This window comes from Geotrypetes seraphini, chromosome 12 (assembly GCF_902459505.1).
Source record: "Geotrypetes seraphini chromosome 12, aGeoSer1.1, whole genome shotgun sequence".
Taxonomy (NCBI): domain Eukaryota; kingdom Metazoa; phylum Chordata; class Amphibia; order Gymnophiona; family Dermophiidae; genus Geotrypetes; species Geotrypetes seraphini.
Genome location: NC_047095.1, coordinates 120777721 through 120794247, shown reverse-complemented (window position 1 = coordinate 120794247; position 16527 = coordinate 120777721). Strand labels below are relative to the sequence as shown.

Genomic DNA, 16527 nt, shown 5'->3' with positions numbered 1-16527 from the left:
GGGAGAAGTGTATATTATTACAGAAGCACCGTACATTAAAAACACAGATGTACATCAGACCACTCTTTCTTCTACAGGAGCAGACCCCACTCTTCCTCGCTGCCCGTGAAGGAAGCTATGAGACAGCCAGGCTTCTTCTGGAGCACCGAGCCAGTCGTGAGATTCCGGACCATATGGGGTGCCTACCACGAGATGCAGCCCACGAGCGCTTACACCATGACATCCTCTATCTGCTGGATGACCATAGCCTCTCGCAAGGTGCTGGGGCCTCTCATGGGGTGCCAGGAACAGGCGGCTTCCCAGCCCTGCAAACACCTGCCGCATCACAGAAGAAGAACCGCAAGCAGCACTCGCGCAACCCTGCCCACGTAAACTGTGAGAAGGCAGGGGTGGCGATCAGTATTACCCCCGGGAAGGGAGCTTTGGCTCCTCCACCGCAGATTGACCTCAGTCAGTCTTACTGCATCCATGAGCCAGTCTCTCCATCTTTAAGGAGTCCCGATTTGCCTACACCTTCATTCCTTGGTCTGCATCACCTGGATGGACGCTTTTGCCAATCTGGCCTGGGCTCCATCCCCCACCATCACCAGGCTCCAGGGTACTTTGGTTTTGGGGGGCAGCGTGACCCGGTGACCCCCAACGAACCTTGTCACCAGTACCTTGGTAGCCGAAGCAGTTCTTTTTCTGGCAGCATCTCTGGAGGAGCAGCAGCACCCTGGTCAAACAGGTCATGTGAGTGGGTCGCACTGGGCCAGCATAGAGGGAGGGAAGGATCCATTCATAGCTGTGGGCACCACGGAGGCCATTATTGTGGGTCAGGAGTGCCACCAGTTCAAGGCCTAGCAAGCAGCGTTGGGTCTCACTGCTCCATGCCTAATGTGGCATACACTGGTATGCCTACAAGGCGCTACCAGCGACAGGCACCACACCCTGGGTGTCTCCAAGGTCAGCCTCTGCATGAGGTCCCATATCCAGGTGACCAGCATCAACCTTTAATGTCACAGCACCATGATCCTGCTGTGATGTCCCCCACTGAGCTCAGCAGTCATTGCCTTCCCCTGCCTCCAGAAAAAGGGGCGGGACGCTTCCCCCCAAGCAAAGATCCAACAGGGGGGAACCAAGATACCAGCTTATATCTGACACCTCCATCTCAGCACAGCTACCCATCGCCTCCTGGGGCAGACCATATCCAAGCCAATCTCACCCACCACCCCTTTCTCACCCCTTCCCCTGAATCCCGGGACCAATGGTCCAGTGCTTCACCCCATTCCAACAAGTCAGACTGGTCTGAGTGTGCGGCCAGCCCAAGTGCAGGAGATGTGAAGTGACAGCGAGGTATCTGCATCTTGCCTCTTTAGGAACAGATTCAAGGACGGATCTTGAAGGAAAGGACAATCCCCTGCATAAAGCAGACACAGATCTGTTGCTGCTGTGTTCTTGTGGGCATGATTCAAGATCTCACTCCTGACACCACTTTTTAAATACGTCAAGCTCTGTTTCAGGGCACTCAGGACTAAAACTCTTTTTGGAATTTTTTTTTATTGTACATGTAGCACTTTTCCCTTGTGTGCTCCCACTAATTCCTGCCTATGTCACATGTCCCCTCCATTTCACACTATTCTATGACAGAAATGCATTCTCAGCGTGTCGGTGGCTAGGAATTTGGACGTTCCTCCCTTTCAAGACTGGTCTGGACACTAGCAGAGGGAGAAAATAAAAGTAGAACAGAAGTGAGGGAAACAGAGTCGCACAAGCCAAGGCATGTAATAACACAAGTGACAATACCCATGTTGTTCTTCCAGTGGATCTATAATTCCCGTCTCTCCCTACCAACTGTTTTATCGCCCCTCTGCAATGATGTCAAGAGCAGGGGGTACAAAGCTAGGGCTTGTCACTACAGCAGTATCTTGAGAGATAATGACTATTTTTTTAATACTATTGCAGAAGTAGCAGGGTCCTTTAAAATAACTTGTAGGGTGGGGGGAAAGGGGGTGTTCTGTACAGTGGACTAGGTGCTGGGTAATGAACCTTGCCTCATGCGTGCTGTGGCTGCAACTAAAATAATGAGGTGACAAGGAAGAGGGCCAAGCCCCCACTCCAAATCCATAAAGTTAATTTATAATAAAAATGTTCATGAAATACTATCCTCTGTATCTATATTCTGCTGCATGGAGCACAAGGGACAAGGTAAGATCTGGTTTGTTAAATCCTCTCTTGTGGTACTAGAAATGGGATGGATTTTAAAAAAATATGTATATGTGTGGTGCTTTGGGGGGGGGGGGGTCATCTCCAGTTTTGTTTTTCTGCTTTCACTTCAAGCCAGATAAAAATATAAACCATTCAAAAGAAGTTATCGTGTTATCAGCTGGTGAGTACATAATTTTAGTGGCCATCGATGTTTGAAACTGCAATGGATTGTATCAAGCTGAACACCCGACAAAAGGGCCAGAAGCTTTCCATATAAGAAGGGACTGGAAAAGACACGGGGACAAATTTGTCCCCGTCCCACTCCTCCAAGCTCTGTCCTCATCTGCACAAGCCCTTGTGATTAGGATTACCATATTTGTAAAGGCACCCCATCTTTCACCCATTTCCTTAGTCCCACTTCCCATCTTCTGTACCCTTTTGATACTTCTCTTTCTTTCCCTCCAACGCTTCCCCCATGGGTGCCTCTCTCTCTCCCTCCAACCCCCCCCCCAATGGTAGCTTCTCCCTCTCTCCCCTGCAGGTGTTTCTCTTTCTCTCTCCCTCCCTCTGGTCCCTCCCCTTCATGGGATGGTACTTCTCTCTCTCCCCTGTCCCCCTACCTACCTCCTTGCTGAAACTGAATCTTCAGGCAGCCCCCAAAGCCGTCTCTCTAGAGTATCCCGCCTATGCAGGAACAGGAAGTTGCTCCAGAGAGAAGGCTTCCGAGGCACGCTGATGGCAGCAGACTTCCCTTGCTGCTGCTGACGGCTAGCCTGAAGATTCAGTTTCAGCGGAGCTGGAGATGGGTGCGGGATCAGGTCTAGAGCCCTAACCTGTCTGCCCTTTCTCCCCGGTCAGGGAAGAAAGCTGTCTAGACACCCGAACAATCCTCTTAAAAAAAGAGAACACATCTGGGTAAATCTGGACTTAGGGTAACCCTACTTGTGATGCCTCATTAGGATCTGTAATAATAATTTTTTTTTAAAAAGGCTCCAGGCTTAGTCGTATCAACCCTCTATTATCTTACAGTCAACTGCACCCCATTTGTTCCAGCACAGCAAGGGGCCATGAACTAATTTCCTTCCTACTTTTCCCCTACTCCAATTTTTCTCCCTTTGCATGTTGGAACTTGTAGTTTTGCTTTTCCAAAACCGTCATGACTAGGTGTGGGCTAAGAAGAGAATCGCTCCCCTCTTACCATCCTGAGTGTGCAGAGAGAGGCTGACTGGGGATCAGAGGGAGGCTGCAAGTTAACAATCTGAACAGTGCTCCACAGGGTTCAGACTCCTTCATCCCCTTCATTCTCCCTGAGTCCCACTGGGTGACGCTTTAGGAGACAGGCAAGAAGATCACAGATCTGACACAGAAATACATCCCTTTCATCTTCCATTTTTGAAGGTTCATTTGAAGCAAAACGTGAATACAAAAGCTGAGGAGCAAATTCAGCATCTGTGTGGCAAACGGGAGCTGCCTCCACCCCCAAATTCTGAATTTTTTTTTTAACTCCCCCTTTCCTGTGGCTGCATGGGAACTGGCACCCCTTCCATTTTACCTGCAATACCCATTCCCACCTATGGTGGTGCTATTTCTCAAGCTTTCATACATCACGTGTCTGGTCCCCAACATTCCTAACACCTTCGTTTGGAATCTGTAGAAAACCACTACAGCGGCAACGGTTGTTGTCTGTCGCGGTACTAAGAATTGCTATCCGTGGCTGCTGCCAATGTACTATAAGTCATTCCCTGTGGCTGCCACCACACCACTGAGAAACGTGCTGGGGATCATTTTCTGTGGTTGTTGCTGCTCTACTGCCGATTGTTTCCTGTGCCTGCCACCTTGGCAATAGCTAAACAAGCCACCAGAAGCGCAAGTACATCATCAGCATGAAGAGGAAGATGCCACTGGCGGCCACCTTGGCGTAGGCGGAGCGGGTGTTGAGGAACTGTGCGTCCTTACGGTATTTCTTTGAAAGAGAGGAGAGGTTGCTGGCTTTGGAGTCCAGAGCTATGGGGGCAGACAGCAGAAAAATAGGCATCAGAAATGTGAGCGCTGTACCCAAGAGGTTACATATGATGCACCTTTCTGTCAGGTACTTCAGAGCTACCCATTCCTGGAGTCTTTCTTCCCTCTGTCTCTTGTATCTAAGCCCCTTCCTCTAATAACCCATTCCTGTTTCTCTTTCTCTCCCTCCAACCCTTCCTCCATGGGTGCCTCTCTCTCCCTCCCTCCAACCCCTCCCCCCCCGCAGGTGTTTCTCTCTCCCTCCCCCCTCATGGGATGGTACTTCTCTCTCTCCCCTGTCCCCCCACCTACCTCCTCCATATCTGAGCACCTTTCCCCCTGTCTCTTGTATCTAAGCCTCTTCCTCTAATAACCCATTCCTGAGACCCTCCTCCATACCTGAGCTACTTTCCCTCTGTTTCTTGTATCTAAGCCCCTTCTTCTAATAACCCATTCCTGCTTCTCTTTCCCTTCCTCCAACCCTTCCCCATGGGTGCCTCTCTCTCCCTCCAACTCCACCCCCCTAATGGGGGCTTCTCCCTCCCTCCCCTTTCTCTCTCTCTGTTCCCTCCCCCCTCATGGAATGGTACTTCTCTCCCCTGTCCCCCCACCTACCTCCTCCATATCTGAGCACCTTTCCCCCTGTCTCTTGTATCTAAGCCCCTTCCTCTAATAACCCATTCCTGAGACCCTCCTCCATATCCAAGCTCCTTTTCCTCTGTTTCTTCTATCTAAGTCCCTTCCTATAACCCATTCCTGAAAGACCTTTCTCCATATCTGAGCCCCTTCCTCTAATTATCCATATCTGAGAGCACCTATTCCCCTGTCTTTTGTACTGAGCCCCTTTGTGTGAGCTTCCCCATACCTGAGAGGGCCTCTCCCCTCTGTAACACCTCCTCTATGTTGGTCACCATGATTTTCTGTACATCCTGCAGCTCTGTATTAATGGAGCTTAGGTGACGCTTGGACCATGAATCCAGATAAGACTTCTTTAGCTTTTGGATATAAGTGTCTGCAAAACACAGCCAATGAGGGAACAGGAGTTGGTGAGGGAAGGCAATGACAAATCCCGGCTCTCATAACTTAGTTCTTTTAAAAGCACTTGGAAGGACCGACTGAAAGCCAAGTCCGAAACAAGAAGCAGGTGGGGGATAGTGTTGAAAGGAATGTCACACTTCTTCCCCTTACCTGTATTTAGAGGGTTAATTTAATCTTCTGGCTGTTGCATTTGGTATTAATGTTGCTGGAGACTACTCTGAAAATGACATGCAAGCCTATTTCCAGAAAATGGAGCGAGTTACACTCTAACCAGTCCCCCTTTCAGACATTTCTCAAATTGTGGCCAGTGGCCACACAGCATGCTCTAATGTGGGTGCAGAAACTCACCAGAGAAAGAAGGGAAGGGATTTTGGTTTGATTTTATTCAATTTTCTATACTATTCTCCCAAAAGAGCTCCGAACAATTTAGATGAATTTATTTGGGTACCGGAGCATTTTTCCCTGTCTGTCCCAGGAGCAATGGGGAGGATTAAGTGACTTGCCCAGGGTCAGCGTGGGTTTAAACCCACAACCTCAGGGTGCTGAGGCTGTAGCTTTAACCACTATGCCATATTCTGTCAGTCATGGTTCAAAATGAGTGACATTCAGGTACAGGAGATGTTTTCTTGCCCCTGAGAGCTTACAATTTATCAATGGAGAGTTAATGACTTGCCTAGGATCACAAGTGGATTTGAACCCTAGCTTCCCTGGTTTTCAGTCCATTGCTATACCGTTTAGAGTAGACTGCTCTTCTACGTCACACACCAGAGGGTGCTGCCAGTGGGACACTGTCCTCCCTAGCGGACGATCCCAGTGCTACGGGGCAGTTTCAGGAGGAGGAAGCGGTGGGGTGGGAGAGTGTCTGGAGAAGGAAGAAAAAGTGGTGTGGGACCGGGTGGGGATGGTACGATATGGCACAGAGGAGGAAGGAGGACAGCTTACCAAATTCAATGAAAGCGTATGGTCTAGAGACAGAAGCCACCTTCTTGCCGTTGACCTCGGAGAACTCGACCTGCAGCTCCTCCAAGTAAGAGAAAGCCAATTTCTTGGAGTAGCTTTCATTGCAAAGTGTGAGGTAGCAGACTCCCTGCGAGATCAGGTAACTGAAATGCAAGTGTGAGACAGGAGACGAGAATTTTAACTGTGCCCATGGAACCATCGACATTAAGACTGATTTAACACACATTTGTTTATCTGCTGTATTTCCCCAGCCTTATCTATCAGCCGTGGAGTGGTAACGGGGGTGCGGATTGCCCCGGGTGCTGGCACCTCTCTGCCACACCATGCCACCCTTGTGCCATCCTTCACCCCACCCCTTACCTCTGTATTATCTTCGCTAATGCAAGTAACTTCTGCCTGTTGCTTGCACCAGCCTGGTTCCCCTCGGAATCACTTCTGGGTCAGAGGCCAGGAAGTGACAGAGGGAAATCCAACACTGGTGCGAGGAGCATGCTTGCAGCAGCCACTGGCGCTGGTGAAGATTAAGAGGTACAGGCAAGAGGGAGAGTGCAAGTGTGGAATGGAGGAAAGGAAGGAGCGGAGGGGGGGAAGCACCTCCTACCCTTACTATGCCACTGCCTCTCACAACTAAGCTGCAGCTGAAGATCCTCCAGTCTGTCGTTCAACTTTTCGCCAACTAACCATTGAAGCAGCAGGTCAAATGATAATCTATAAACAGGTTCATCTACCTATCAGTCTGTTTGGCAGTCTGTCCTTTCCTATACAACTTTCTGGTAGGCTGTTTGTATCCTCTTCTGGTTTGGTGGCCATTTTATGTACTTCCTCAGCCACTTGGTCAAAGGTCATGCAATAATTCCAATACTACATCTACCCTACAGCCCAGTCCACTGGGCCGCTGACCTGCCCTATAATCTATTTCCTTGTCTGCTTTCCATCCAATAAACCCATCCATTCAGTCACTGATCGCCCCAACAGCCCAGCCACTTGGACACCGATCCACCCAGTTTGCCCCCATAACGTTACAGGAAACCAGCACGTACTGGAAAGTCATGGGGCCGGCCTCGAGGGAGCAGCGGGAGGGCGAGTGCTCACTCAGCTTCCGGAAGAGCTGCTTCGCCTGATTCTGGTACTCCTGCAGGTTCCGGCTGGACTGTGAGAGAAGAAAATCAGCGTCATGTTCTTTTCTATAAATTCTTTATTCATTTTTCATCTTATAGCAAATATATATAATAAACATTTAGCAATAAACACATCTCTTGAAATTTATTATTTATGATATTCATAGATAAAGATTTTATCCCATCCCTCCCTCCCATTCAATCAAGCATTCAATCAATATATCACATCAATAAACTTTCCTAATAATCTAATCTTTTAATAAATTTAAATTCCCCCCTCCCAACCCTTCTATCTTAATATTGTAAATATAATATAAACTGACGTCTACTCATTGCAATATTTTGTCAATGGTCCCCAAATTTCTTTAAATTTATTAAAATTCTCTTTTTGCACAGCTATTGTACTTTCCATTTTGTAAATGTGACATACTGAATTCCACCAGAAATTATAATTGAGTCTATTCCAATTTTTCCAATTACTTGTGATCTGTTGTATGGCAACTCCTGTCATTATCATTGAAAGTATATTATTTTTTGATGAAATTTGGCTCTTTGCTCTCATTGACATGCCGAATAAAATCGTATCATAGGACAATGCCACATGCTCCCTGAGTCGTTGACATGCATGCATCCTAAGCAGGTGCCATTGGTGGCGACTCACGGACCTATCGCAGACTGCCAAAGTGGAGAGCAGTGTTTGCAGCTTCATCCATGAATGGTCTTCAACAAGCAGGGCTTGGGATCCCCGCCAGCTCAGGTATTTTTTTTTACAGCTGAGTAGGAAGAGGACGGATTGGACAAGGGGCCCGCTCCACAAAGTTTCTCAGCCAATTTGAAGGTCCACAAGTGCAAAAAGGTTGAGAAACACTGGGGCTAATGTGTTTAAAGTTGGACACAAATGTACATTTCCTCCTCTTTTGCAAGCGAGAAGAAACAGGAGCGATATTTAGGTAATGGATATCTAGCTGTTTGTTATTTGGGCAGTGATATCAAACATTGGAAAGGGCAGCCAGATTTGACTAAAAAAATCTGTCCTTTAGCGTAACCAGATAGATTTTCTATAACAAAAATGGCATGAGCTCTGCTGCACTGCCGTTCCCAACTGTGCTGGTGTTTAGATCCATCCAGTGTGTTGCAAGAAGCAGCTTTGCTGCAGTAACCAGTTGCAGAAACTTTAACTCCACAGAGAAAACAGCATTTCTGCCTAGATTTAGCAAAAAAAATAAAAAATAATAATAATAATTTGTACAGTAAAGGGTATCAATACAGTTATGAAGCAAGGACCAAAAATTATTAATTTGAGGACAATGACAGGCTGGATCATATCACTGAGCCCATCCCCCATTCCGTAAGTAATCTCTTCCATCTCCACCTTCAGGAGTAGTTATTTAATTTTGCTACTGCTCTGGCAGAGACCCGTTTACAAAGTATGCATTCTTCCCAATTAATATTTTCCAATAAGCAAACACACTTTATTGGAAATATTAGGTGGGAAGAATACATATTTTGTAATGGGGTCTCATCGTGCAACAGAGGGAAGGCATCCGGGCAGCGGGTCTGAACCACTGCCCGCGGCCTTGAAGACCTCTGCTTTTTAAGGGCAGAGAGCAAGTGCGGCTGTGTTGAAATCAAAGCGAGGAGGAGGCAGTGGTGCTTAGCCAACTTGATTTGGAGAAACTACTTCCCTCCCTGTGGTATTACTGCGACCCTGGAGACGATCCATGTGGGATTCCTGCGACTTAGGGGTGGATACCTGTGCAGCTCTTTAGTGGGTTATGTACAGGGGGTTTTCCACACACACCCTCCATACTGTACACAGAGCTATAGCTACTCAATCCTCAACTCTGCCTCACTTTCTCACCCTAAATTAAAGTTCTGGAGGCCACTCTGAAGTTGGTTTACAGGTAGGGCTGGTGCAAGGATGATCAAAAGCCCTGAGTAAACCTATAGCTTTGTACCCCATCTCTGAATTATTGTCAAATCCGTAGCCCTTCTCCCTCCCCATGAGATTTTGATATTAAACTCCAAAATCATGATTAGTCTAACACTGTCCTTCCCAGGTCAATTCTGGGGGGGAAAAAAACACCCCAAAAAACAGACATCACCTTTTGTTTGTACAGATTTATATACTGAGGATAAATTCCAAAGGAAAGTGGACCAAATGCTGAAGTTTCTCTGCGTTTGTGGAGCTCGCTGTCTTCAATGCAACTGCCCCCAACCCAAGAAGCTGCTGCCCTAGGCAACTGCCTGGTTTACCTAATGAGTAAACCTACCGAGGAAGGTTTTTATATCAAGAACTGCAGACACACCACACTCTGAATGCGAAGCAAAACAGAACAATTCTTGAGATCCAAAGTTTTCCTTCTCACCTCCAGCTTCTGCACATCTTCATTCTATCTCCCCCCCCCCATGCCCAGCTGCTCCTTTCTGTGCCCTTCTGCAGTGCCCACTGCCAACTGCGCTTAAGTCTGGCATGCAGCTAGTGCATCCCCCTCCCCCCCCCCCCGTCTTTGAAAATGCTGCTAAATCACATACTTGGGTTCTCTGGTGCCTTTTTGCCATATCTGCAAATGCCTTTTACATTACATTAGGGATTTCTATTCCGCCGTTACCTTGCAGTTCAAGGCGGATTACAAAAAAATTAGAGAATGACACGGTGACAAAATTCATCACCCTTCCCGTCCCCGCAGATAACCGCAGGAAATCATCTTCATGTCATTCTTTAAGGAGAGAGGGAAGAATCAGAGTATAATTGGGCAAAACCACTGACCCGCAAGCTTTGCTTTGAAGAATGCTGGTGTAGAAGGACTGAGGTTGAAATTGTCACTAGAAAATGACTTGGGATTATTTCCCACGGGGACGGTGATGAATTTTGTCACCGTGTCATTCTCTAAAAAGAATTATCCAGGATGTATTACAACAAGAACTTACAAAAAAAAGAGAGAAAGAAAATTGGTCATTTTCAAAGAGAGTAAGAAATGGGTAAGGCTATTTGTTTGGGGTAGTTGGCTTTAGTGAGAGGTGCAGTTTGAGACTTGCAATATTATTTCTTTTTTTCAGAGTTTTCTTGAAGAGTATGGTCTTTATTTCTTTTCTAAAAGTCTTGTAGTCGAGGGATGCCGTCAGTAGATTGGCGATTTGGTTGTCTAGTTTGGCTGCTTGAGTGGCCAGGAGGCCATCATATAGTTTTTTTCCCTTTGACCTCCTTTTATTATCCTGAACGTAAGCTCCAGGGAGCAGAGACTACCTTTCACTGTAACTCGGCTGTCCACTTTCTTGGAAGCACTTTCTCACTAAGTTAAAAGGTGATATATGATGCATATCATATGTCTTTTTACTGATTTAAATGCAGGACTTATAACACCCCCCTCCCTCCTTAATACTATTTGAATCTGATTTCTTACCCACACAGGGCAGCTGTCCAGTCTGCAACCCCATTTCCTCCCCTGCATCGTTTTGCCTTGGTAACCCCACTGCACCCCATTTCACCCTCTAGACACCCCACTGCATGACATTTTGCCCCCTCTTTTCCTTTTGCACCTCTTCTTTACAGTCTTTTCAAACTTTTCTGCTACTTTGAGCTCATTTTCTGTGCTGTCCTGCAGTGCGATTTTTTTTTTTTTTTGGGGGGGGGGTGTCCAGATTTGGGGGTGCTCTCTCCTCATGCACTCACTCACCTGCTCGCTCTCCTGCATGGAGGCAGCCAGCAGCAGCCCGTCCTGCACCCGCGCCACCATGGTCAGGACCAACATGTTGGGTGCAGTCAGCCCGGGGGAGCCGCGATTCGAGCCGGGGGGGGGGGGGAGGCTCTCCCGAGCTCACTTACTGACGTGGCTCAGCACAGCGGAGCTGCCTTCGGCCAGCTTCGGAAGCAGGACGCGATTTCGGCGCTCTCCGGAGAGGGGGGCGGAGCTGGCCGCTGACGCGAAGTAGGCGGGACTTGAGAGATTACAGGGCGAGAGGGTTTTCCAAGGGACGGGGGCGGGGCTTGTTGCCGAAGCAAGGCGGACGGGGCGGTGTCTCCGCTCCCTGCCGTACGTGCCGTGTCACGTGGTTTGAAGTGACGTCGAAGCTGCCCTGATGGCAGTGGAGAAGGTAATGGAATGCGGAAGGGCAGTGAAGTTTCTTGTTATCACTCAGTTCCTCGGCCTCAGGGCCAGAAAGGCTTCAGCCAGGCCTAAGCGTGTCCTCCATTGAGAACAATAGCTTTGCCTACCGTACTTTTGCATAAACTTTTTAGGATTGTTATCACTGTTCCATTGCATACTGGGACTTGTAGTCTTTTTCCCCTTGGGTTCAAGATGTGGTGATTGGCGAAGGACTACAAATCCCAGTATGCAAACAGGGCCTACATACATTGAGTGAAAACAAGTCTTGACCCTGATGACCTGAAGGTGCCTGGTAACTCTCTTAGGTTAGGAGGATGGGTCAGGAAGCTTAGAATGAGGGTCTGAAAGAGTGATAAATCAGCTAGTAGTGTGAAAAACTAGATTCCCCAAAGAAGACTTCTTAGTTGGACTGTGCACTAAGCCTAGGTCAGGGGTAGGCAATTCCGGTCCTTGAGAGCCGGAGCCAGGTCAGGTTTTCAGGATCTCCACCATGAATATGCATGAGATGGATTTGCATGCACTGCCTCCTTGAGATGCAAATCTATCTCATGCATATTTATTGTGGATATTCTGAAAAGCTGACTTGGGTCCAGTTCTCGAGGACTGGAATTGCCTACCCCTGGCCTAGGTCAACAAAAACAGGCTGATCCACGCCTGGCATTGACCGTTGGCATGCTGGGAGTTGTAGTTTTGATTATACCCAAGGGAAATCAATGGGACAAGGAGAACAACTCTGGATGCCATAGGCTAGCTGTGTTTTGTTGTTGCTGGAGTTAAGATTCCCATGGCTACCCCCATCGTTTAAGGATTTTATGTTCCAGCACTTTCCAGAGCTCTCTATTTTAGACCTTTTTTGCCTTCCCCCCCCCCCCCCACCAAGTGTTTCCCTCAGGCTGAGCCCCCTCCAGAGTTGCAGGTCACTTAATTGCAGGAAGAAGATTTAGACGAGTTCTGGGTTTCTGACAAGTATCAATCTTGAGAGGGAGATTGAAGCCACTTCGCTCAGCCATACCCCCAGCTCACTTCACCCCCTGGCTCATCCTTTTTACAGACCTCAGCTGCTGCAAGTAGCTTTGCCTTGGGCAGCAAAAAATGCATTAATAAAACCAGTCTTGCAATATAAGCTTGTGAAAGCGGGAGACTTGGCAGGTCTGATATTCTAATCTGCAATACTAACTAGTGGGTAGAATCAGGAATTACAAATACTACACTGTTTTGGGGTGTAAATTCAAAATCAGGACTGCCCTAAAAGTCTCCTTTCTGGAACTGGGTAACATGGTAGCTCTGTTTTGCATCTTGAAACTCTATCTCACACTGTTCTATGACAGAAATGGCATTTTCAGCTGGATCACCCTGTCGATGGTCTGGAGTAAGTTGGAGGGCTTATTGGTTAACAAGTTCTGATTCTGTTTTTAATTTGCCCTTTGGTACTTGGAGTCTGTTCCAGAACATATAGTGTGGGGGGGGGGGGTCTTAAAATCCTTATTTCTGCTTTTCTCTGTATTTAACTCATTAACAACCCATTGGTAGCTCACTCCACCAAGTGTCTGTTCTCCTTTCTTCTAGACAGGACCTGTATAGTAATCCTCTATCCATACCCTTCTATCCCCTTTTCCTTCAGGAAATTGTCTAATCCTTTCTTGAACCCCAATACCGTACTCTGTCCTATCATGCCCTCTGGGAACGCATTCCAGGTGCCCACCACCCTTTGGGTGAAGAAGAACTTCCTAGCACTGGTTCTGAATCTGTCCCCTCTTAATTTTTCCGAATGGCCTCTTGTTCTTGAAGTTTTTGAAAGTTTGAAGAATCTGTCCCTCTCCACTTTCTCTATGCCTATCATGTCCCCTCTAAGCTTCTGCTTTTCCAGGGAAAAGAGCCCCAGTTTCTCCAATCTTTCAGCGTATGACAGGTTTTCCATACCTTTTATCAAACGTGTCGCTCTCTTCTGAACCCTCTCGAGTATCGCCATATCCTTCTTAAGGTACGGCGACCAATATTGGACGCAGTATTCCAATATTCTTTCGTTCTGATTGTAATACCTTTCTTGATAATACCTAGCATTCTATTCGCCTTCTTAGCGGCCGCTGCGCACTGTGCCGACAGCTTCATTGTCTTGTCCACCATTACCCCCAAGTCCCTTTCTTGGGTACTCTCACCCAATAACAGCCCTCCCATCATATAGTTGTACTTTGGGTTTCTGTCTCCTACATGCAAGACTTTACATTTCTCTACATTGAACTTCATCTGCCATCTCGTCGCCAACTCTCCTAGTTTGTTCAGGTCCCTTTGTAGATCTTCGCAGTCCTCTTTAATCCTAGCCCTGCCTACCTCTCTCTCTGCTCTCCCTCCTGCTCCTGACTCTCCTCGGCTGCCTCCGCTTCTCCTCACAGTCCTTCGTAGTTTGGTCAGAATACCTATTAATATCCTCACTGGCTCCAGAAAGCTCCTCCAACAAGATTTTCAGCCCACTCCCTCATGAATTTAAACCTATTGGACTTCCCCTCGCTTAAATAGGAGTAAAATTCCATAATCTTTCTTGGAAACTTCTATACCGTTGCTAATGACTGGGGAGTCGATTCAAAGCAGTTTTCAAAGATATCTGTAATGATTTTAAGTACAGATTCAAATGGATTCCGCTGTGATCATTGTCGGTCTAATTCTCCCTTTGGTGTCCATAATCTGCCTCCAAGACTTAATCCTTTTCCTCTTCACCCATTCCATATTTCCTTATAAAATACTAGCTGATGCCCCGGCATTGCACGGGTATTTAATTATAGTAATAACACTGTAAATGGATTCAAATAAAGATACTTTATAGTGGTGAATGAAAGTATTTTTTTACAGCTTAATAAAAAGTACAATATTCAAATAATAATGTTAAATATTTGACAAAATGAATACAATACAGCTAACGCAAAACGTGATTATAAACAACAATTTTAGTTTCACCTCCTGGAGCAAGAACATATAAATTCTTGGGTGAACCCACCCTTGAGCAAGCAACATAGAGTTGTGGGCCGCGAGACCCCCAGAACATATCAACCCAGGTAGTGAGGGATCAGCATACCAAGTTTCGTTCAAATCGGTGAAGCCGTTTTTGAATTAATGTGAGAATGGCAGCTTTTTACATATTTTCCATTGACATGAATGGGTGAAATCTGATTTTCTGTTTGTAGCTCCGCCCATGTGTGCAGGTGGGCCGCGAGACCCCCAGAACATATCACCCCAGGTAGTGAGGGATCTGCATACCAAGTTTCGTTCAAATCGGTCAAGCCGTTTGTGAATTACTGTGAGAATGGCAGCTTTTTACATTTGTTCCATTGGCATGAATGGGTGAAATCTGATTATCTGTTTGTAGCTCCACCCACGTGTGCAGGTGGGCCGCGAGACACCCAGAACATATCACCCCAGGTAGTGAGGATCTGCATACCAAGTTTCGTTCAAATCGGTCAAGCCGTTTTTGAATTACTGTGAGAATGGCAGCTTTTTACATTTTTTCCATTGACATGAATGGGTGAAATCTGATTTTCTGTTTGTAGCTCCGCCCACGTGTGCAGGTGGGCCGCGAGACCCCCAGAACATATCACCCCAAGTAGTGAGGGATCTGCATACTAATTTTTGTTCAAATTGGTCAAGCCGTTTTTGAATTACTGTGAAAATGGCAGCTTTTTACATTTTTTCCATTGACATGAATGGGTGAAATCTGATTTTATGTTTGTAGCTCCGCCCACGTGTGCAGGTGGGCCGCGAGACCCCCAGAACATATCACCCCAGGTAGTGAGGGATCTGCATACTAATTTTTGTTCAAATTGGTCAAGCCGTTTTTGAATTACTGTGAGAATGGCAGCTTTTTACATTTTTTCCATTGACATGAATGGGTGAAATCTGATTTTATGTTTGTAGCTCCGCCCACGTGTGCAGGTGGTCCGCGAGACCCCCAGAACATATCATCCCAGGTAGTGAGGGATCTGCATACCAAGTTTCGTTCAAATCGGTCAAGCCGTTTGTGAATTACTGTGAGAATGGCAGCTTTTTACATTTGTTCCATTGACATGAATGGGTGAAATCTGATTATCTGTTTGTAGCTCCACCCACGTGTGCAGGTGGGCCGCGAGACACCCAGAACATATCACCCCAGGTAGTGAGGGATCTGCATACTAATTTTTGTTCAAATTGGTCAAGCCGTTTTTGAATTACTGTGAGAATGGCAGCTTTTTACATTTTTTCCATTGACATGAATGGGTGAAATCTGATTTTATGTTTGTAGCTCCGCCCACGTGTGCAGGTGGTCCGCGAGACCCCCAGAACATATCATCCCAGGTAGTGAGGGATCTGCATACCAAGTTTTGTTCAAATCGGTCAAGCCATTTTGCGTGATCGCGGCACATACACACACACATATAATATACACACATACATACCTCTGATTTTATATATATAGATTAGAATAATTTTTTTTTTTTTAAATCTGCAAGACATTTTCACGAGGATTGCATTTAACTGCAAAAGAGCAGGCACCAGTGTTTGCTGACACTTCCGTTTTCCTTTGGACGTGCGCACGAAGATGCCGCACCTACCGTGAAACCTTTGTGCGCACGCATCGGCACGCTCCCCACCCCCAATTAGGCACAAGGTTTCTGCTCATATAAGTTTACCTTTCTCTGTGGCGCGGAATTGCGCTTAGACATCCGCCCTCAGCCATACCGTGAGCCTTTCGTGTCGGCTCCTTAATTTCTTAATTACAGCTGGAAGAACTAAGTTGGTGAACTACATACAGTGAAACATAGAATTTTATGCTCCTGCCTGCCCATTTGATTTACTTATTTCAAATTCTTATATGCCACCTGCTCGTTTCCACAGAAACCGTCGAATCAGTGTGCATGAAACCCAATTTCACAGTGCCAATACAAAACCAAAAATCTTTGCATGCGGTAAAGCAGGGGTCTCAAAGTCCCTCCTTGAGGGCCGCAATCCAGTCGGGTTTTCAGGATTTCCCCAATGAATATGCATGAGATCTATTTGCATGCACTGCTTTCAATGCATATTCATTGGGGAAATCCTGAAAACCTGGCTGGATTGCGGCCCTCAAGGAGGGACTTTGAGATCCCTGCGGT

General features: G+C 46.8%; 2 protein-coding genes across 2 annotated transcripts in view; one reads left to right on the top strand and one right to left on the bottom strand.

Annotated features, from left to right (window-relative positions):
- NOTCH4 (notch receptor 4) overlaps positions 1-2467 on the top strand; it is a 72113-nt gene extending 69646 nt beyond the window's left edge. The window contains exon 34 of the mRNA XM_033915954.1: positions 78-2467. Coding sequence (XP_033771845.1) covers positions 78-1328 — 1251 coding nt within the window. The 3' untranslated portion in view covers positions 1329-2467. The remainder of the gene's footprint in view (positions 1-77) is intronic.
- A 619-nt stretch (positions 2468-3086) lies between these two features.
- Positions 3087-11146, bottom strand: LOC117346027 (vesicle-trafficking protein SEC22b-B-like). The gene is made up of 5 exons (XM_033915245.1): positions 10982-11146; positions 7227-7336; positions 6169-6329; positions 5054-5200; positions 3087-4191 (listed from the first exon to the last, which is right to left on the bottom strand). Exons 1-5 carry the CDS (start codon positions 11054-11056, stop codon positions 4034-4036), a joined length of 651 nt encoding a protein of 216 aa, XP_033771136.1. The 5' UTR covers positions 11057-11146; the 3' UTR covers positions 3087-4033.
- Between the last annotated feature and the right edge of the window lie 5381 nt (positions 11147-16527).